The sequence below is a fragment of the Strongylocentrotus purpuratus genome, unplaced genomic scaffold (assembly GCF_000002235.5).
Source record: "Strongylocentrotus purpuratus isolate Spur 01 unplaced genomic scaffold, Spur_5.0 spur5_scaffold_4, whole genome shotgun sequence".
Lineage (NCBI taxonomy): Eukaryota > Metazoa > Echinodermata > Echinoidea > Camarodonta > Strongylocentrotidae > Strongylocentrotus > Strongylocentrotus purpuratus.
This window is the reverse complement of record NW_022145610.1, coordinates 190,313-213,855: the sequence shown is the minus strand read 5'-3', so window position 1 is coordinate 213,855 and position 23,543 is coordinate 190,313. Positions and strand designations below refer to the sequence as shown.

The window sequence follows — 23,543 nt, the reverse complement described above, 5'->3', positions numbered from 1 at the left end:
TAAAATGCTTTAATTATTATTTTCATTATTATTGACTTTAGGTATCAATTTATCAATATTTATCTTTTGATTTCTTCTATATTTTAGTTTCAAAATTTAAGTTCTGTTCATTGAAATCAAAGGTAAATTATGTCAATATAGAAATATTTTAAAATAAAAATCTATAACTTCTTGCAATACTTAACCGAAATCAAATTTTACTAAGGCAACTGATATTAACTTATGATATTAAATATATACTCTTATAAGATAAGAATAAAAATACCTGATGCATGCCTTTTTGTAATATCACCAATGTCATTGTCATACTATTTGTAAATCATTCTATTTCCGATTAAAAAGCAAATAGCCAAGAATTTTATGTCAAGTTAAAAACAGTTGTCAAATACAATTTGGCAGCCGACACGCGATTCTTTTTGTTAGGCTAAATGTCACAGATTAGATTTATCAGACTAGAGAAGGAAGTCACGACTAAAAGTCTTGACTAATTATACCCGCTTCATTACCATTAACTGACTTAGTGCTGACAGTATTATTTTTGACCCCATTCACTGGATTCAATTACTATTCTGCACAGTGCACATTCACCACTCCTCGGGGAGCATCGCAACCAGTCGCTTTTACACGGGCGGCACATGCTAACAATCCAACCACAGTGATGGTCGCATCCTACTGGTTACACAATTAAAGCCTGGGTGGCATAAAAGGAGCAATGTTGATAAAATGTCTTGCTTAATGTCTTGAGTGCCGAGCCGAGGCTCGAACCCACGAGCTTGGCATTTCCAGTCAAGAGATTAAACCACTCGACTACGAAAAAGCAGGCTAATACAACATTATTAGTGATTTTTGTTGGAAGGATATATACTCACTTTAGAATGATGAAAACTATCACAGTCGCTACTGATCCAAAGACCGACAGACCACATCCAATGTTAGATAACACTGTTAGTACTCTCACGTGATGTTCTCCGATCTATAAAACAGAAACAGATTCAACTTCCATTTTGGTAGAGCTCATATAAGTCCCAACACATTGATACTACTACTACTACTACTACTACTACTACTACTACTACTACTACTACTACTACTACCATAGTAATGATTTTACTTTTCATAGGCCAACCAAAGATTTACCCTTGCAATGGTTATTGTTCATAGACCAAACAGAGATTTACCTTAGTAATTATTATTTCTCATAGACCAACCAAGATTCAAAACTAAAATGCATGAGTTGACAAACATGCAGCCATGTGAGATGCGTCGGGAGTTCTAAGAGTTTTCAAACTGTCGGAGAATTTCCTGCAAGAGTGCGGTTCTATTCAAGACATGACTTTTTGGTGATAATAATATCGTATATTTCTATAGCGTACATATCAACCACGCAAGGTGCCCAAGGTGCTCCAATATAAACCCGACTCTCCTGGGCTACCGTGTCGGTGCTCACAGCACTCAGGGCCTTCCTTCATACCGGTACCAGGAATTATAATTACTGCAAGGAACCCATTTGCCTCACCTGGGTCGAGTGTGGCAAATGTAGATTAAGGTCTTGCAAATAACATTATAGTGCCGCGATGGGACTCAAACCGTGAACCAGGTGATCCGTGATTCGTAACGTAACTAGTGAATCGCGACACCTTCGTCGCTTCCTTCCATGTGAGTGCATAATACGGATAGTAAGCAAATAACGAACTTTTCTTCTCCCATCAATGATGGACGAACTATCTTTCATCACGTGATTAAATTTTGACCAATCGTAGAGCAAGATTCTTAGTATGTGGAATATAATAAAGATTATGTCCTTACCTTTCCTGGTTCCCGAATCATGAGGACAGCGAAGTGTGTAAGATGATAACAGGAACATGTAACATGTGTCTTATTATAATCAGTCATGTCGCAACCATTGGTAAGCCAAGCTCCTACAGTTTTACTGTCCCTGTTAAATAAATCACGGTCACGTAGCTCAAGAAAATCACTAGCTTTTCATTGCATCATATTCAGAGACAGTGTTTATATAGAAGGGAGAACAATTCTGTCTATACTGCAATTGGGAATGTTTTATACCTTCAAAATGTATCAGCATTACCGTTACATTCTCCTTAATGATGGGGAGTTTGGGGATAATCCTGGTAAGTCATCTTCAAAATTTAGAAAATACATGTATTACCGGCGAGTCATGTATTGGCTTTTATTCTTTGTAGAGTGACGACGGAACCCATAGAGGGACTAACTAAATCAATTGGCGGAACAAATGTTACACAATTTTTCCTTTTTCTTGGCAAAAAATCACTTAACAGTATCACTGATTTTAAAACAATAAATATGCCTATTGTTCCTTTCTAGATTGAAAGTCTTAATTTTATTATCAATCCGAAGGGTGTCTTTCCACAATTCTTTTTGTTTTAAGATAGAAAAAAACAACGATACACATGACCGACCAAATTTTGATATGTGCTGTTATGATAGATTGTTCGCTCTTTTATACAATAAAAGTGCTTTCTAATTCTGAAGAGTTATCCTATCATTTAGATATAAGAAAATGGTAATCTGCAATGAACTATTTGTTGAATACTGGAAAAAGGATTTAAATGTGAAATCACATATGTCACAAACTTGATTTTTTTAATATTTAATTTAATTTATTTTTTTATAAATGAAAACGATGTACGAACATTGAAAAAAGTATGTTGAGTGCTACATTGGACAAGAGAACAAGATTTTTTAATTTGACTTATAATGACAGATCATATTTCCATCCACTACAGAATGTCAATTGAATACTGGAAACGTCCCCTTCAGCAGATATGATAGCATATGATTACTTACTCAAAGCTGGTATTCCAGTACACACATGAGCTTGAAAATTTGTCGTATTTAGATGCATCCTTTCAGTCAATAAGAGCAGAAGAACGGGGAAAGAAAAGGGGAAAAATTGTGAATAATCTCAGATTAAAATTTCTTCATGTAGGTATGCATGAAAGTCAACCCAAAATGTTATTAAGGATTCATTGCTATTTCTATATATTTTTGTTTATGGAGAATATCAACGTGGCAGTCACATAGCCCCGATACATAGCAAGCTACATTACTAAGCCTTGTCAAACAGCTGAAGTTTGTCAGTAGGTGCTATGCTATGTCTGGCTATTTTTGAGAAAGCAATTGTTCTTTAACAATCTAAAATTAGTCAATACATTATAATTTAACACAATCTTTTATTATATAGATAATTAAGTTGGAATTACTACATATTTTGACTACCCAGGCACTTATGTTGATGGTATCCATAATTACATACATATTCAGTAGAGTGGGTAATAGATGACGTAACAGTAAGTATTCTTTAATACACACACTGCTTTTTGATAGTGCTGAAATGAAATTACTTTAAAATTAAATCCATAAAATAAACATGAAAAATACCCAAACAAGTACCGGCACAGTATTATGAATAGTGACTATTGACAACGTATCTAAGCAACGATAGGAGCCAAAAAATAAGGATAAAAAGCATTGAGCACAGAGCAGGCATTTGATGAAATAAAGATTTGTTTTCTCTTTCTTTTAAAAATGAAAACGTTGGAGATAACTGACCTTGAGTTGTTCTGATTCAAGCTCAAAGACGATCACGATGGGCGTGTCGAATGTGACGGAGGAGTTTGATGTAGGGATGAAGGTAATATCAATGACAGTACTAGCAATGAACCTGGTCTGCTCTGACGAGTCCACTTCAGTGCTTACATTGCTGGATGGTGAGTAAGTTGAGTTATCCCTGCAATGATAATCAACATCTGGTTTTCCTAGTATTCGGATTACAGGAAAGTCAACTGATCAATTCAGTTTATTCATTTGGTTTTGGATAAGCGTTTACAGAATATTAACACATATCCCGAACTTCTCATTCTTAGAAACAGGTGAACAATATTGAGGATGATCTAACTGAGTGAGGGAGATTGATGAAATTGATCTTACCTTGCTGGGAAGATGTCGTGTAGGTTGTCATAGATCACCACGATTACTAGAACGGTTTCTTCCTCTTTAAGTACACTGATGGGTATGGAAACCTCGACATCGGGGCTAATTCCTTCCCCATAACTCGCATTAGCAGATTTAGTTTCGAGCGCAATCACCAACTCATCGTCCTCTTCAACATCCAAGTTATCCCAGAGCGCCGTAACAGGTGTAATTTGAGCAGCTGGAAATACAAGCAAGCAATCATATCATTAATCATAACGATAGAATGATAACATGTTTTGGGACAAGAAGCGATAATAATAATAATAATATTGATAATAATAATAATAATAATAATAATGATAATAATAATTATAACAATACTCATGCCTGTCAGACTTTACACTTATTATTAGTTGAAGATGTATTGAGGTCGAAATGAAATATGCATCAAACAAGCTACCAACAAAATATATAATCGTATGTGAGTAGGTGTATATACATACATACATTACTATTTCAATAGCCTAATATTGGATGAATTGTATATAACATGGGCTCATCACGAACGGGCTGAGATGGAAAGCATTTTAAACTGATAATTTATTATAAAATTCAAATAACTAACCTGCTCTTCTGGAGGTGACGATGAAAGTTTCCTCTATTTCATTGAGGAGTACAAGAGCCTGTCCAATGTTATTTGCGAAGTCGCCTAAGCCAGACGTTAGTGAACATGGGCATGGGATGGTATCCTGAGGGTGAAATGAACGCACATCGATCATCGATTGATTATGGATAGGACATTTGGGAAATTTTGATCCATTAGATTTACTGACGATACGAACGAAGTGAGGTATAATATTTTACAAAGAATGACAATTTTTTTTTCAAGCACTTCCATAATCTCCGATTCCCAGTTTTTTAATAAACAAAGATTGGCATATTTCTAGTTATTCAGTTTTTAGGACTAAGGTTTGCATCACAAAAGAAATTAAATATAAAAGTTCCCGTTATCGTGCCTATTCTCAATACAACGTTTTAGAATGATTGATTTGAAGGACATATCAACCAATCTATACAAACCGTTTTGTTTGATTTTTGGTTCCAAAGGAATCCCTTGACGTCTTCAGTCAGCTCACTCACGATATCCAATGCAATCTGATTAGTGGTCAAACACAATAGGATAACAAATCAGGGAAAAGTCAAGTAAACATTCTAGTTTTTCATTGATAATCTGAATAAAAATTGCCCACTAATCTGATTCCAGTACGGACCAACATTATTCAATCTCTCAGTGAATGTACTTGTGAATTTATTGGGGGGGGGGGGATATTCAATATCAATGTATATGTATTTTTTCTTCTACTTCTCCTCCTTATTCTTCTTTCAGATCATCCGCACTACAACATTCTGTGAACATTTCCTGGACTGCAATAATCTATAATTATTTGAGAAAAGATTTAGTCATTTGAAAGAAATCCCTGTTACTTCGGACTCTTAACAATGTGTAATATAAATAAATGTGTAGGGTGAATTACAGTAACAAAATATAAACTGTTAAACTAGGGGTTATTAGAGAAACAATTATTGCCATGGTGTCTTAAGTAGGATGAATAGAGTCCCTTCAAATGTTCTAGACTATGTCCAGTCCACAGGAGGGTTGATTTGAAATGAAGAAGGATGTTAATTTTACCTGCAGGTTTTCTAAAAGTTCACTTTGCATGGCATCTTCGGTGTCTGTGCGTTCAAGTGTAGTAGTGAAGAGCTGAGTAATGACTTCTAAGTCCTCAGCATTAGTAACCTTATCATCTGACTGCACAAATTCAAGCTCGCTGTGCAGAATCCAAGTCGCCTCGTCGATCCCCAGCTTCTCTTGACCTTCCAACATGTCAATCTAAACAAACGTTTAAAAGAAAATGATGCAATCAAAATACCAGCATACTTCGAAGTTGTGAATATGAGTAGACTAGGCTTAACACTTTTTCTGCTCAAAATAATGTACAACGCCATTTAAAAAAAAGCAAAAGGAAATGCATTTATGCTTTTGACACATATTTGCTACATTGGTACGAGGTGATTTTGATTCAATTTCTAAACCTTTTGGAAGAACTTGGTGCTTAGTCATTCGTGACAGCACAGTTGCGAATAAGATATTGAGCATAGTTACCCTTCATTATCATTATGTGAAGAAATTTCAACATGGTAGGGTATAAAAATTACTTCATGAAAAGCTTTAAAATTTGTGTATATTTCTATCATACACACTTTCAGTATGCGCTATTTATATTTGTAGTCACTAATTTCATATTATTATAATGCAACTAAAATTTACATGATGTTGGTCTAACGACAACCATGCACAACGCACTCAACAGACGCTCTAAAGTTACTAGGCAACTTGATACAACTATCCTGATGTTAGTAGGCTCCTAGGAGGTACCTATATGTAAATACACCAAAATGTATAAACAATTTATAGTAATTATGTGCCTTAATTCTAGTACCATGATTTCATCATCGAATTGATTGAAAATTGATAGGAGATTAGAATACCATGGGTTCGATTCCCGGCAAAGCAATGATATCCTTGTACAATGTAATTTGGGATATTCGGTAGAATGCGAAAGTCATTGCCTTATGCTACAAAACTCTATAGAAAGATTTCTTACCATACTAGCAATGTCATCCGCGTCGTCTAGAATTGCTCGTGCTGTCAAAGGAAAGGAAACGATTCTCACTATTAATCCATTAAATCTTAAGATAGATAAAGATGGAAAGTGTTACTTGGCATACGCCATATTAATAAAAAAAAAACAGGTTTGGGTTTGGGTTTGGCTCAGTCAGTAGAGCGTCCGCCTCACAACCGGGAGGTCATGGGTTCGAACCCTGGCCGCGTCATACCAAAAGACGTTAAAAGATGGGAGTTGTTGCTACCTTGTTTGGCGTTCAACAATAAGAGATAGAGCAACGTCGATCTGGCGCTGCTCAGTGGTTGCCGGGCTCACGATCAATTGGGCAAAAGGAATTTCCGTTTCGGTTTAATAAAATTTGGAGTGGACTATTAGGCTATTTTTATTATTTAAATGAAAGGAATAAAAAAAAAATACGACATTTATCTTTTTAACGCCATAATCACAGCGAAGGAATGAAGTCACAAATGAGCTAGAAATACGTTGTTTGTATTTCAGTCATCGTAGGCCTACGCTTAGGAACGTGCCTGTGACTTGTCCCGAGAAAATACGTTTAGTTCGTGACATTCACAATAAAACATGTCAGATATGTGACGGGTCACAATTAAAGATGTCAAGTCCGTAACAGTCACAATACAAGATGTAAAGTCCGTGACAATTAAGTCACAATGAAACGTGTCATAGTTATGTGACGGGTCACAATAAAAGATGTCAAGTCCGTGACAGTCACAATATAAGACGTCAAGTCCGTGGCAAGTCACAATAAAAGATGTCCAATATGCGACAAGTTACACAGAATGTTGTTAAGTATGTGATACGCCACAATGAAAGATGTCCAGTCCGTGAAAATCTATAATGAAAGACGTCTAGTCCTAGCTGGCACGTGATGAACTTGATATAAGTTGAGTTTCTCACGTTCACTTTGATTGAAAAGATGTATGATCTCTTCATCCCCGAGTGGTCGATTCCAGATCGCAAACTCGTCAAAAGACACTCTATCCCTTCAATTATAAGAAAAAGAAATAAGTCGTTAATACTTCTTTGTTAACACTACATACATTATTTCATCTGCGAAATATTTTCATTAGATATTGTGCCTTTTTAAAACTTTGCCTTTGCTACCATTTCTTACAATGTTCCGGAGATGCAATGGGATCTGATGCTGAAAATCATATATATTTCATTGCCTTTTACACACGTGGCGCTCCCGGGGCACAGGGCTTCCCACTATTTCAAGTACCCCAAAAGTCTCCCCCTTTTCACAACAGAAAAGTGCCTCTTCGTTCTTTTTAATAGGTGCCCGTTCCACATTCTTCTAAATGCCCCATTCCACTTCTGATGATTGCCACTATTCCGATCTGTGAGGTGTCCCTTCTAAAGCACCGGTCCCTTTACCTTCTCATAAATACCCCTTTGCACCTCTTATTAATGCTCCTATTAAAATCTGATAGGTGTCAAGTTTCTATCGACAAGACAGTGAGCTTTTTCCTTTGTAATAAAAAGTGCCCATTTTCAGGTACAAGAAGTGCCTCTTACTATCTCTGATAAGTACCAGCTTTATGTTGAGACGGGCTTCGTTTCTTTCTTTTCTAATGAGTGTCCTTTTCCCTTCTGCAGGGTGACCCACCCACTTTGGAAGACACTCTGCCGCCCCTGGTCCGTTCAAATATACTAGGCTATGCGAACAAAGGGGTGGTCGATCAAATTTGTTAGCAATAGCCAAATAATACTCTACGGAGTGAACAAAAGTTTATCATTTTTAAAACCCCGGCAAGGCTCGAAGAAGAAGAAGAAAAGAAATCTAACAGAAAACGATGAAATGTGGTCCGTCACCCATCATGCATTCTTCCATGTATTCTCTTACCATCCCAAGAAGAGAGGTCCGTCGTGAATGACATCCATACAACCCTCACAGATCTCAAATGTATGACATACGAAACAGGTCAGGTTCTCCGGCCATACACAACCACGGAATTCAACTACGAAGACAAAACATATCAATGCCTCTCTCAACAAAATTGTTGTGATCTTTATTTGTTTACAAGTCAATATTTATGGCTGTAAGGAAAATGGGGATTATGTATAGAGGGTATTTACAACCGAGATCTGAAATCTGTTCAAAAAAATGAAAAAATAAGAGAAGTTCTTTGATTTAAAAAATATTTCATATAATTTTGTTGGATGAAAAAAATCACATCCAGCTTTATTTAAAGATATAATTTAGTCTGTATAGTGTATTTAAGATGGTTCATCCACTACAGCAGTGTTTACATGACTGTTCTCTGCTCAGTTTTTGCGTGATTCTCAAGAGACCTGTTTATTTATGTATTTCAATGTTGCATGTTACTCTCAAGAGACTCTGGTTTCTAGATATTTAATACACCTACCATTCACAATGGAATTTCTATTGATGGAATCCGATTAGCATAAATTTCATGTTGCTATGTCTGACAAGTCTCTGACAAGGTCTTGAGTGGTCTAGAGCAACATTTGTTCAAGAATCATGCATAGAATTAGTAAACAAAAAAAAGGGCACCGTCTCACGAAACCGTTTTAAGTACAAGTTCACCAACATCCCATGAAAACGCGTGTTAAATTTACATGAGGTTCAATGATATCTCGGCGAGCTTGTACTTTTGACAGTTTCGTAAAACGCTGCCCAGGTCTCTTCGTGCACGAATAACACATGGTGTGTAATCGACAGTACGAAGAGCAATATAATTTCTAGCATACTGAAACTGTTATTGCCGACGAGAAAATATATGTCACTTGTTTCGCCTATACAGACATCCCACTGACCTACAGTGATGGGATTTTCATTCAGCTCCCCACCCATCAATTCTTAACTAAGGAAATGAAGTCATAAAACGAAAATCAAATGTAAAGACAATTAAATTCAGTTTAGTTTTGATCAATATGGAACTATAAGGACACATGGAAGATAGTACAGATGACTTATATATAAAACAAATGGGAATTTTTAAAATGAAGAAAACGAATAGAATGCGTACCGCCCTTCCACGAAGCGACTACGAATGTCCAAACAGACGATGATGCATCGATGACATCTTGAAACAATGACCACGTCTCCGAACCCGTCGTCAGGATCGCGTCATTCGAAGAGTACTTGCAGAATGAATAATTCGAGTACTCGGATATGTCTACATGAAAACAGCAGAATAAAGAACTTGCTGCTGTTAAAATGATAAATGTTTCATAAGTATCATTCATAAATTTGAATAGTTAGAATCAGGAAAAATATTTTACATTGCAGGAATTAATCCAATTTCAGAGAGACATACATAATTATTTTAGATCATCAATCAGCTCCCTGTATCTTGTGGGAGTTTAGAAGATTTTTAAAGACCATATCCGAACTAAAAGATGAAATGAATGAATTATAATCAACTGAAAGCTTATAAACCATATATTACAATTATATGCCACTTTAGTGTCTGTCAGAGGAGTATCAGCTCTCTGAAACTCAAAATCGAAAGCTTTGAAAATCGAAAGCTGTCGACCTAAAAACTTGCTATCGACTTGATGACACCATCTTAAATGTGGAGTATGCATGTTCACAATGACTCTGCATTAATTAAGCACGGATCATCGCATCAGCTATATAAGTGAACCGATGGGGGTCCACATGGTATTTCGTCACTGTAACTTCGGCAAAATTTGACCCATGTTGACCCGTAATTTGGAGGGGGCTGAAATGATGTTTTAATTGTTTTTGTGCAATAATGAAAGGGTAAATATTTGTTATTCCTTTATGATTGTATTCTACATTCATTAGGTTTTCCATTTATATCAAGTTGTATTTTCATCGGGTAGGGTCTTTAAGCCAAGACGGGGCGAAAGACGAGCGCCAGGATCAACCCATTGCCTATGCGTACCACGTGATACTTGGTGTTAGTCTTTAGATAATGGAGATGCATGAATTGAACCTCGAGACTGTGATTAACAGAGTTTAACCATGTCCTTCAAAGAGTGCAAAATATGTGTACTCGATCCTTTGCCAAAAATGATGCAAAACGTTTGATATATTAATAATAAAAAAAAAATTAATTGGCATCAGAACATTTTTTTTAAAAGAATACATTTTGTTATTATTAGTGTGATTCCCAAAAGTTTTTGACCTTGTGCGAAGAGATCGCTGATCTTCAATATCAGCGGTCCATTTATGATGGTCATTTATGACGTGTATGGTTCCCCATTCCATATTTCGTTAGGTATCAAACGTAAATGTGACTAGACAAAGGTAACTCACCATCTGTTCTAACAAGACAGGTAAAGTTTCCTAGTTCACCAACCGATTCTGGAGTCTCCTGAGGGGCCGGAGGCATCTCCACCCAGAAGGATACAGTCGTACCAGACTCATAGCTGCAATAGTCTCCAGAACACGGCTCTAAACAAAATTAGTCACAAGGGCGTAGTGTGAGTCTATCCTCTGAAGAGGGGGGGGGGGGGCACTGGATTGAGGGCACCGCGGTCTTAAAAATGAAATTTTTTGATAACGAGGAAGGGGAGGGTGCATGCGAGGGATGGTACAGACCAATCGCGAGTCTTCTTTTCTCGTGATTTCCACCTTCCCCTCTATTCACCCTCCCTCTCTTTCTTTTTTCTTCTTTGATAGGGGGTGGGGAGGGTGGGGAGGGGGGGGGGGGAGGGGGAGCTGCGCTACCCGTTCTCCCTAGCTGTAGCAGTGGCGTACGCAAGATTTTTTCAAGGGGGGGGGGGGTTAAAATCGGGCCCAAAATTTCGCAACGACTCAGCTAGCCGCTGAATAAGCGGGGGGGGGGGGGGGGGGGGGGGGAAAGCGTACACTTTTTTTTGGAGTCCCTAAAAAATCGCAACGACTCAGCCAGCCGCTGAATAAGCGGGGGGGGGGGGGGGGGTAAGAGGACACTTTTTTGGTCTCATAATTTTAAAAATTGACATTTTGCTCCGTTGGGGGGGGGGGGGGGGGGGGGGAGGTCAACTTTTTTAGGTAAGCCATTGGTATAATTTTTTATTTAAAAAAAAAATACCAAAGGGTGGGGTTTTCCGACAAAATACAAACATAAAAAATACCTAACCCCCTAGGGCTTACGTATTTTGGAATCAGCAATGACTTTCATGGGAAAAAATTCCCTAAAGATTTTCAAAGACCATGTCTGCGTGTTAAGGGCGGTTAGTTTTTTTTTTTTTACGGATTGCCACATTCATAGTCAGACTCTGCAATTTGTTCGGAGAAGGAAAATTCGGAACAAATTACGGATGCTTCATCGAAATGCGTTTTATTTCATGAACTTTCAAGTTCATAATTACGTTTCATTAACAGGGCAAATCAATCATGGTAATTATATTTGTGTTGAGCTTTAGTCATCTTTCCAAACTTCTTAAAAAATTAATTTGTAGGCTTCATGCTGCATGCTGGAAGCTACTTACTTGACTTCGGTTGAAGCGTAAAGATGTCTGAAGAGCTCTCCGGTTGGAGGGCTTTTCCCATGTCTTTGTGAGAATCGACCACTTGAACCTGTGCGTCTTGGTCGCCCACATACTTCCCTGAGATAGCGTCAAACGTTTTCTGTGAAATGTAAGTGAGACGTAAAGAATAGTGAGGCAGCTGCCTCGAAAGAACACCAAAGAAAGGAGTTCTTCATTTTAAAGCATATCTGCACTAGTTTGGCCAGGAAGGATTAGACCTCCCTGCGTGGTCACTGACAGGTGGTTATCTCATCAAATCAGCTCTGAATTAACATAACAAAAAGGGAATCATGGGGGACCGACGGGTACCACTTAGCAGGCGCGCCGGAAGCAGTTTGGGATTGGGGGGGGGGGGGGGCAAACATTCCAGGGGGCTCACCTTCCGAGGGCAGTGACGTAATGAGAAAAAACGTTCGGAAGGGGGGGGGGGGGCAGACGAAAAATCTGCATCACCACCAGTCTTACACGTTACATGCAGGTCCCGCGGAACGTTTTTCAAAGTGAAGTATTAACGATCAGGTAGAGCGTAAATTGGCGTCGGGTCCAGCCTCGGCAGGGTGTCAAGGGGCTGAGCCCCCGGAAGCTCAGGGATTTTAGGTATTTAATTACGGTTAGATGAGCATCCAGGGGCCTCTTTAAGGCCATTGACGTGTTCCAGAGGGGGGGGGGAGCCCCCAGAAGCTCAGAGGTTTTAATATTTAACTACGGTCAGATGAGCAACCAGGGGCCGCCCTAGGGCACTTGGTGGGGTCCAGGGGGCAGGGCCCCCGGAAGCTCAGGGGTTTTAGGTATTGAATAATGGTCAGATGAGCATCCAGGGGCCCGCCTTATAGGGCCCTTGGTGGGGTCCAGGGGGCAGAGCCCCCGGAAGCTCAGGGGTTTTAGGTATTTAATAATGGTCAGATGAGCATCCAGGGGCCCGCCTTATAGGGCCCTTGGTGGGGTCCAGGGGGCAGAGCCCCCGGAAGCTCAGGGGTTTTAGGTATTTAACTACGGTCAGATGAGCAACCAGGGGCCGCCCTAGGGCACTTGGTGGGGTCCAGGGGTCAGGGCCCCGGAAGCTCAGGGGTTTTAGGTATTGAATAATGGTCAGATGAGCATCCAGGGGCCCGCCTTATAGGGCCCTTGGTGGGGTCCAGGGGGCAGAGCCCCCGGAAGCTCAGGGGTTTTAGGTATTTAATAATGGTCAGATGAGCATCCAGGGGTCCGCCTTATAGGGCCCTTGGTGGGGTCCAGGGGGCAGAGCCCCCGGAAGCTCAGGGGTTTTAGGTATTTAATTACGGTCAGATGAGCATCCAGGGGCCCGCCTTAGAGCCCTTGGTGGGGTCCAGGGGGCAGAGCCCCCGGAAGCTCAGGGGTTTTAGGTATTTAATTACGGTCAGATGAGCATCCAGGGGCCCGCCTTAGGGCCCTTGGTGGGGTCCGGGGGCGGAGCACCCGTAAGCTCTGGGGTTTTAGGCATTTAATTACGGTCAGATGAGCATTTTTTATGCCTTATTTGTGACATTGGCAGGTCACTTATTTTTTCTCTCCGTCTTTCTTTCTTTTTCTCTTTAACATACTTTTTCAAAAAGTGAGGGGGGAGGGGCTCTAGCCCAGCCACTTTGCAGACCATGTCATAAAGGCTTCTAAATAAGCGTATTTTTCGCCCGACTGTAATTTGGGAATTTCTTATTTTCCAACAAACGCATAAAAAGGTATGACTTAAAAAAAAATGGAGAAAAAATACCGGAAAATCATGTCATAACAGCAACATGTGTAAATCACTGGTATCGTATAGATATACCCCCCCCCCCCATCAGTACGCCAGCGTTCAGGGGCTCATGTCTTCTCACCCCTATAACAAAACCAAAAAAACAGACACGTTTTCCCATTCTCGCACAATATGTCCACGATATGCGCGTATCGCTATTATAAACCGTATAGGTAGCATGCGCAATGTTTATAAAAATTTAATTCCTGTGAACTTTCCTTTTCTTTGAATGGAATGGTATATGTGCTTTAATTCAGGTTTTTATTATTGTTATGTTCTTTTGGGTTAAAAATACAAACCATGTTTATTCCTTTACTGCTTTTTTTTTTTTTTTTTGGAGGGGGGGGGGGGGGGCGTTTTGGGGGGGCAAAAATGCGTTTTGCCCCCCCACTTTTTTGACTGGGGGGGCAACTGCCCCCCCTGCCCCCCCACTTCCGGCGCCTATGCCACTTAGACATTGTTTGCTATATAGAGGGCACAAGTAGCTACAAGTAATGCAGTCCTGCTTAAAAGGAAACTGTCACAATCTATGTCTATAATGCTGACACGGGTGCACCAGTCGGCTTGATTAAGACATACAAACGCGTCCCTCTACTCATGCTCTATTACAGTCACGTTAATGTGATAAGCATTTGATTTATCATAGTCAATTTACCCTTTCAAGACACAGAATTGTCAACTCGTACATAATCTGTTTTTACACTTTAATCTCGCTATTTCATGCAAACATTCCGCATAACCCCTTATAACCCGATAATGATATGCCCTGAAACAAAGACGTCAGAAACATCAGAGTGTGGATTTTTATTTCCTAAAAAGATGGCCATTTTCTGGTTTACAGAACTTTGAATAAGAAGAGATAAGTCATTCTTAAGTACCTAGCTACGAGTTCTGATCATTATGTACGATGTAGGGTATTTTCAGAAATATAATTTAACTGTGTCTGTCCCCATAGTAACTATGTCAGGTTCATTTTATCTGTATTTAATCATACGGTGGAAGGGAGACTTGCTTTTAAGACCGACAATAAATTATTATTATCACCGTGACAACCAAAACAGTTCCTCACATAATTAATATATCAATAATGGGAAGGGATAGAATGGATGAAGAGACTGATGAGACGGCCAGAACAAAACAAAACGATTAAATAAACAAAATCGTGACTTTACCCCTTGATACCACACGTCCATTGGGTAATACACAGCAGCGTCATGGTATATGGTGATCACTGAGAATACAAAAGAAAGAAGATATTTGTATTGTCACTGAGCTCAAAAGGATGTGTATTCAATCCCATTGGGAAGATGGAATATTCATTAATTGAGAGAGAAAGAGAGAGAGAGAGAGAGAGAGAGAGAGAGAGCGAGAGAGAGAGGGGAGAGAGAGAGAGAGAGAGAGAGAGAGAGATGTTGGTTAGGTGAAGGGAATTATAGGGAAGGTGATGAGACAGAAAGGGGTAGTAGTTTTGATAAAGGTAGAGACTGGACAGCATAGCAGTGCAATAAGAAAATGAACGGAAATATAAAAGAGGGAAATATAGACAGTAGAACCATAATACAAATATAAAACGTTACACAAGGTGGACCAAACATCAAGAGCATTGTAATACTTAATCAAGCGATGCAAGTTCGAGATACAAACGAGTACCGGTGGCCTTTCTGGTCGTTTATCTTCACATATTCATACTACATTCTAAACGTACAATTTGTGTACTTTGTCTCCATTAACCACTTTTTTCTTCTCTCTATCTCATTCTTAATGTTTCTTTCATTTCTCTATATCCCTTCCACATTCTCTGCAACAAGTATTCACTGGTAGAATTCAATCAAAATGTTAGCACGTATAAATTATTTGATAGATTGAGGAGCTCGCGCAGTGCACTCTTCACTTTGCACAGCACTCTCTTCACCCGCTCTTTCTTCCTGTCTCCTCTCCTCCTTTTGTAAGGCCGGTATCATTTCAAGCTCTGCTTACGATATCGGTCTTCTGCATTCTCCCCCTTTTCTTTCTTTTCAAATACGATTAATTGTACTATTGATTATTTATATTTATTTATTTGTGAATTACTACTTGTATTACTTATCATTATATTGCTAAAATGTATTCATTGTTATTTTTGTTATTGTTTATGGAAAATGCAGAGATAAAACTTGAAACTGAAACTAGAATTAGTAGAATTCAATCAAAAATGCAAACATGCATACACTGGTAGAATTCAATCAAAATTTCAACATGTATACACTGGTAGAATTCAATCAAAAATATGAACATGTATACACTGGTAGAATTCAATCAAAATGTTAGCATGTATAAATTAGTAGAATTCAATCAAAAATGTCAACATGTATACACTGGTAGAATTCAATCAAAATGTTAGCATGTATAAATTAGTAGAATTCAATCAAAAATGTGAACATACACTGATTGAAAAGACAGGTATACTAACGTATTCAAATTTTCGGATATTTTCTATTTTTCTTTCTTGGAGGCACAGTGACGAGTTATTCCATTAACCTGTTATTAATGAAGAACTACTTTACTTGGAATACATTCTGCATACATTACTTATTGCAATGTCGGGCAAGCCTCAGACAAGTTATCAGATCGTCAAGAACAACCTTTGTTTGAAAAGTATACATACAATTTGAATATGTTATTAAACTGGTCTATTCAATCTGAAGGTCAACATGTATACACTAATAGAATTCAATCAAAAGGTGAAATGATAACTAACCTCTCCTTATTTGACAAATAGAACAAAGTTCGAAGTCATTTTGATTCGCAGGAGACAGGATTGCTTTGGCGACACCATCAGTCTTCTTTAAACTCCAATACTTGCTCCTTGTAGTTGCACTTGAGTCAAAGACACTGACAACAAAATGATAGGGAGCATCGATGGATTCTTAGATATGAACAGATACTTTTTGTGTGCAAATTCATCATTTGTTTCATGTAACTTTGAAAAATATACGCGATGGGACAACACTGGATTGGGACAATTTAATCAAGAGAACTTTGTAGCGTAGTGACTCGAGAAGAAGAAAGAAGAATGCAAAATATTAACAGGTAATCACTGAATTACGTTATTCACATGAAAACAAGGTATAACGCTGTACAAGTACACGTGAGTGTGATTGGAAACATAACTAGAAGGTTAAATGGTAGAATGTGCTACCTTTGAGATGTGACCTGTTCACCATTTCTCCATTGCCAAGTGCCAGCATCATACTCAAGACCAATACCACATGTACTGCATGTAAAAGAGAAAAAATAATCTTTAATTTACTAAACCTTTAGCCAACATGTCAAATAGGCCATGTCCGCGATGTAACCAAACTGATCGCATACACGTCTCTGTCATGTTTGTGAAGTGCCTCGATATGAAATATCTCAATCACCTGTTACGAATACAGAACTCGAATTACATACATTAGTTTGTTGCTAGGTGGGGCAAACATTATTGCTTACTCTATAGAGCATGTAAAATATGCAATTAGCAATCAGACTATTCAGATACAATTATTTATATCAAGGTACTTAAATCAGGGAGACGTATGCATTACATTTAGTTACCTTACGAAAATGGCCAATCGTGTTTATATTTGACTTGATAAAAGCGATAACTGAAATGTAAATAATATCTTTGAAAATGTTGCAAGAATAGGTGATATACTTATATAGTGGCACTGATTGGGCCTTATCGTGAGATTGGGGTGGGGGGGGGGATAGTATGACTAAGTGGATGAATTGCGAGGGAGTGAAGCGATCGAGTAGGAATACGTCAGGTCCGTTCACTATCTCTCTCTTGTTTAAATTTACTATTCGGTGTGGGAGGGGGTGGGAGGGGATGGGGGGGGGGCGGCCTGTGTCCATGCATTCCTAATCATATTTTGTATCACGTTAGGAATAAATCATGAAGTGACTGTCACCTGCTTTCCCACTTCAATGAAGAAATGTAGTTGAGTGTATCTTCATCATGCCATGTCGCCAGATCTCCGCCGACCACCGTCTTACAAGGGTCCGTTGAAACCGCGTTCTCTATTGCACCGTAGCACATGTGATTAAGATGTTTAAACTTCAGTGGACATCCAGTGGCTGTGGAAAGAAGAGAAGCCCCGATCGACATTTCATTTTCTTGAGAAGAAAGCTAGGTATTACAATGTATTCACCTTAAGCGTGTACACTCTGGATATATAGTGCGTATAGAAAAAGTACATGTATACCCAACTTTGGTAGATTCCCATTTAAAAGTTATTACCTGTGTGACCTATAATTATATTTCATCTTAAAGAGTATAAAAAATTCTGTATTATGATACCTATATATATATAATACTTTATTGCCATGGGTAATGGAGCAGCAGGATTTTAAAAAAGTATTATAAAGTTCCTCTTGCACCAAGTTTGGAGTAAAGTAATGATTGTGGTTCAAAAGCTAAGATACATTGAATAACTTTATACAATGAAGCATTAAGGCATGAGGCAGAATACTTGACAGGATTTATGACAAAAGTAACACATGCATATGGCGAAGCCTAAATTCGGTACATCAGCCGAATCTTGGTACAAAGAGATTTTGACGGCACTTTAAGAAACCCTGTTGCTCAGTCATCATTGGCAGAAAAATTGTGCATAGATAGGGTGTCATTTTACAGTAAACGAGTAAATTTAGGTTTACTTATTTTTTGTATACGCACTGTATTTACAATACTGAGTTTTAAGCAATGCATAGTTTAAAATTTACGTTTGCATTGTTTTATCCTTATTTGTTTCGTTTCTAGATAAAATAACAACGATTTTTGTTTGTATATATACATGTAATCTTTGATTTAATATAATATACTAACTGACGTACACTGCGACGCTACTGTATTGAAACACGTTGATTGTTTTAGAATAGGGTAATTCTTGGTACAGCAGCATAGTATTTAAGTGTAAAGGTGTCGTGATAAATTTGATATAATTTCGTGAATTCTTGTCTGAATTTTGATCGTCTTTATCGACAATGTATACGGTTCTAAAAGACTCATTAGCTTCGTTTCAAAAGATGGTATATACTAGCTATCAATTAAACAAAAATGTCCCGGCGATGATTTAGAACATCTTCATAATGAACAATCATAATAAGCAAATGGAAAGGTGAATTACTTACTCTTTGCAAGCCCTTTATCGAGAAAAATAAAGAGAAAATGGGAAAAAAAAATATTGTGAAAATAAATCTAATGTGGCATCAGAGATGATTGTGTGAAACTCTTTGATTACAATACCATAATATATGGATGCTAACGCTTCTCCCCTTCCCTTAACTTTGTCATTGTGTACATGTCATGTTTTTTATTTCTTTTGTGTCAATTGATTGTAAAATGTTGTGTTTGATTGGTTTGAATAAACTTGAACTTGAACTTGAACTTGAACTTGATGTAAACAATTATCTGTAAATACTCCCTGGGGTACACATCTACAGTCACTGAAATAGTCACGTGTTATCAAAACATTGTTACAGTCTCTATCACCCTATTTAACACTCGGGGATATTTTGAAAAGGCCGTTACTGAAATATTTAAATTCCCTGGAAATTAATGGTTACAAGGTCAAGTATTTAATGAATCCACTTGAAAATGAAACACGATGCATTCCCCTGCAATCTATTAAACTTACTTGAACCTGAAGCGGCAAGGGTTTGTTGAAAAAGAACAGTGGCAAACACCTGGTAAAAAGATAGAACTGGGTCACGTAATTGATTGATTGATTGATTGATTTTTATTTCATTTCATATAACAATTGTTTGCACAATAAAGAACACATAGTTTACAAAGTATAAGTTCAAAATTATGAAATGAAACAGGAACCTACTGGAAAGCATAGCGTGTTTTTGTACGTTCCCAATAATAAATATAATACGAACATTATTTTCATAAATAATTTTAAATTGTCTTAATAATCACATTGAAATAGATATAATATAATAACATATTTTCATGAACCCTTTAAAAGTATTTAAATAGTCGAAATATAAAAAAAGAACAGAATTACAAAAATTACATAAGTTCAAAATTATGAAATGAAACAGGAACCTACTGGAAAGCATAGCGTGTTTTTGTACGTTCCTAATAATAAATATAATACGAACATTATTTTCATAAATAATTTTAAATTGTCTTAATAATCACATTGAAATAGATATAATATAATAACATATTTTCATGAACCCTTTAAAAGTATTTAAATAGTCGAAATATAAAAAAGAACAGAATTACAAAACGGGTCACAAAGGACAGGAAACTGACATAATAAGATAAGACAAAGACATGACAAAACAATTCATAACAGGACAATGGGTGAATGAAATCAAAAGTTATAGTAAGTGGATAAGAAATAATAATAAGAATCTGAACACAATACCTCATCAAAATTATATTGTGAAAAGAAGCTCTTCACACATATCTCATAAAATTTACGTGACAATTAATTTACTTACACATATTTCACTTAAGAGATATGAGAATTTTAACAAAATAAAATAAAATAAAAGGAAAATCCTTTAAAATTAATACTAAACATGCGATTTTAAAGTCCATGCATTTTGCATTTGGTCTATGATATCACTCTTGTAAATGAACAGTAAGAGTTGTATTTTAAAAAATAAATGATGTTTATTCTCTTTGCAGTGATATTCCTTTTGATGTGAAAAAGGTTATGTGATGTAATGCTAAATTTGTGGCGATTCCGCAATGAAATCTTGCAAAATATATTGCCAATAATAAAAGTGTTTTTGGGTACAGTTTTTTTTAGAGATAACACAAACCAACCCGAATCGAATTGAAACTGTCCGAAAATTAAACTGCACTAAAGATAGTTTGACTCACCACAGCAATTGAAGATATTCTCATGTTGGATAATCTCGACAATTTGTGAGCACATCAATGTGATTCTGCAATGTAATAACGCATCTATGAATAGGATATTCAGACAGCTCAGAATAAAGGGATAATGTATACGATCTTAGCAAGAGAAGAAACAGCAGTCTCTTTCCTTTCCTTAGTTACTCTCTTTTCACTTTTTCCCCTAGCTCTCGCAATTCTTCTTTTCTCAATACCCCCATCTTTGTAATCCTTTCGTGTCTCTCCAGCTTCTGACCCTCTTGATAACTAATCAATAAACTGTTCACCCTTTTTCATTTTATCATAATTGATTTGTTTCTCAATCCCCCTCTTTCAGATGATCTCCTCTATATGACTCTCTCCCACATACTGACTTTCCAAACTAATATCATAACATTATTATTTATCTCCATATGAATTTCGCTTTCATCTCTCTTTTTCTCATATTTTCAATTTACCTAATCCTTCTTCCTCTACTCATCTCTGTCTCTACGTCTCGCGTCAACTACCAATACTAATAACTCCCTAATAACCAATACGACGTCTTTGTTATCATTTATATCATTTGCAGACGATACGTACATTTTATGTTCACATCCTTGTAAATAATACACTTGAGAACGAGTTACCAAAATTGTCCCTGTGTTTTGAATTCATCAAATTGCCCTTAACATAAATAAAACATATTCCATAAAATTTATAAGCATGCACATTCTCATGTCACTGAAATCCTTACAAGATGGTCATAGAACATGTACCTCTCGAAAGAAACAGAGACACACAATTTTTGTTTGTCATTATCGACCAACATTTAAATTGGAATCAACATACACGCATTATAATTACTTTTATTATTAGAAATGTTGGTAGGAATGTTGTCCACAGGGTTTATTGTCCTATGGGGTAATTGTCCTAAGGCGGTAATTATCCGGGGGTAATTGTCCCGCTGGTAATTGAACGGGAGGGGGGGGGGGTGATTTTCTAGCCTAGTCAGAAGGCCACACTCGTATACCGTGAGAGTCAAAAAAAGTTTACACCTAGAAATTAATTATTTAAAAAATCCTCTATGAACAATGAATTATTATAATATGAAAGAGTGTTTTATCCCAAATCATTTGGTATCATTTAAGTGTGGTATGTGTTCACGCTTGGATGAACAGGAGGTATTGTTTGCGAGAGTGCAAAAATCGACTTGCGCCAAAGTTGCTTTGAAACCTCTTTGCAACTGATTCCAATCGCACGAATTCCCACCTGAGATTGCCTGCGCTTACTGCACAGGTTCGCATATCCTTGAGGGCCGGGGCGGGGGCTTTAGTTTCAGTACCTTGACAGCTAGTAACGACTTCCCCATCGTTTTTACGAATAAAGTTGTTAATTTATGGTGAAAGGAGGTATGAGTTGGTCTAACGGTGTGATCAGCTCTCTGTACTTGCCTATGTATCGACTCTAACGAACTCCACTTTGAAACCAAGTCACGTCTTTCGGCCGGACGGTGACGTGAAAGGTAAGTTCATATACTTTTTATTAATATAAATACATCTGTAAAAAACCCACACAATTACACACTCAAACATAATCACTATCTCAATGTAAATCACAATTTAAGGCAATTAAAGTACATCGTATCACATAAGTTTTAACAATGTGAAACCTACCTGATGATAACATTTCTTTAAGATGTCTCGTCCCTGACAAAGCCAACACGTCGACTGTTATTTTAGCAAAACCACTCTCCAAGCAGGAACACCTTTCTGTCTGATGAGCACTGTTTTTGCATAACTTCATTTCTCCTCCATAGCACAAAAGCACCATCAAAAACGCGACCGGCATACTTATTTTGATGATGCTGCTTGAAAAGGCTCTTAAATGAAACATGGTGTTCTATTTGGTAGATACTGCACGATTCGCCTTGACTACAACAATGCTGGCGGTTTTAATTGCTACTATTACGAGATTAATCGACTGCGCTGACGAGATCTTAAAATTGATGAATTCGTTAAGGGGGTACCTCACTGAGCGGCATAATATGCTTGCGAACGTAGCGAACTTGGGTTTCCGCTAGGGTTCGTATAAAAGCACGCGTAAAAGGTTCGTAAAAGGTTGCAAGAAAGTTCGCAAAGAGTTTTCTTCGTCGCAACAGTTTTTCTTGTCGCTTGTTCCGCAAATTTCTCTTCGAAGTTTTTTTTCCCGCAAACAGTTGCAAGCGTTTGCAAAACAGTCGTAATCCTTTGCAAACGGTTGTAAGACCGTGTCGCTGGAGTTCTTTTTTATTCGCCAATGCTAGCGACCACGTTACCACATGGTGAACCATGATGGTAATCAACCCATTGAGACCCATGAGTTAGAAAAAGGTACCAAACATTCACAAGTAGTGGCAAAGGATCGGCAATAGTTGCTAATCTTCGCAAAAACTGTCGCTAACATTTGCTTACAGTCGCTAATAGTCGCCAAATGCCTTTCGCAAACTTTCACTCATCAGATGTCGCTCATTGTCGCTAAACATAGCTAAATGTCGCAAAGGCGAACCCTGATTTTCGCCAACATTCGTCAGAAAAGTTGGCGAATCCAAATTCGCAACGTTGATTGATTGATTGGTTGATTGATTTTTATTCGCCAAGCTTCCAACATACAACAATATAAAAGAATAACAGATCAAAACTAAGACAGCTTGAATAGGATAGCCCACGAAAGCTCTACAGCTTATTTCCGATGGGGTTCCCGACATACATGTATAAATTGATATTAAGTTAAAACTTACTTACAGACAGATAAGAAAACAAACTTATTAAAGATAATA

The 23,543-nt window shown here is 37.6% G+C and overlaps 1 protein-coding gene and 1 long non-coding RNA gene across 2 annotated transcripts; both read right to left on the bottom strand.

Annotated features, from left to right (window-relative positions):
- Positions 1-865: 865 nt before the first annotated feature.
- On the bottom strand, positions 866-12,132 carry LOC105440444 (adhesion G protein-coupled receptor B3-like). Its single transcript, XM_011670561.2, has 14 exons — positions 12,072-12,132; positions 10,912-11,049; positions 9,653-9,802; positions 8,506-8,620; positions 7,557-7,642; positions 6,621-6,661; positions 5,645-5,845; positions 5,035-5,109; positions 4,580-4,703; positions 3,970-4,192; positions 3,592-3,769; positions 2,827-2,885; positions 1,807-1,936; positions 866-973 (listed from the first exon to the last, which is right to left on the bottom strand). The coding sequence occupies exons 1-14, from the start codon at positions 12,130-12,132 to the stop codon at positions 866-868; spliced, it is 1,689 nt and encodes a 562-aa protein (XP_011668863.2).
- A 5,679-nt stretch (positions 12,133-17,811) lies between these two features.
- On the bottom strand, positions 17,812-19,573 carry LOC115929152. The gene is made up of 3 exons (XR_004066342.1): positions 19,524-19,573; positions 19,018-19,029; positions 17,812-17,961 (listed from the first exon to the last, which is right to left on the bottom strand). It is a non-coding gene; the product is annotated as an uncharacterized LOC115929152 (long non-coding RNA).
- Between the last annotated feature and the right edge of the window lie 3,970 nt (positions 19,574-23,543).

Excerpts from the sequence above, each read along its gene's own strand:
- LOC105440444 (XM_011670561.2), bottom strand. The coding sequence starts at position 12,132 with ATGGGAAAAGCCCTCCAACCGGAGAGCTCTTCAGACATCTTTACGCTT. Across the intron at positions 2,886-3,591 it reads TTGAATCAGAACAACTCAAG|GATGCATCTAAATACGACAA; the intron begins GTCAGTTATCTC and ends ATTGACTGAAAG. Across the intron at positions 974-1,806 it reads TGATTCGGGAACCAGGAAAG|ATCGGAGAACATCACGTGAG; the intron begins GTAAGGACATAA and ends TCTGTTTTATAG.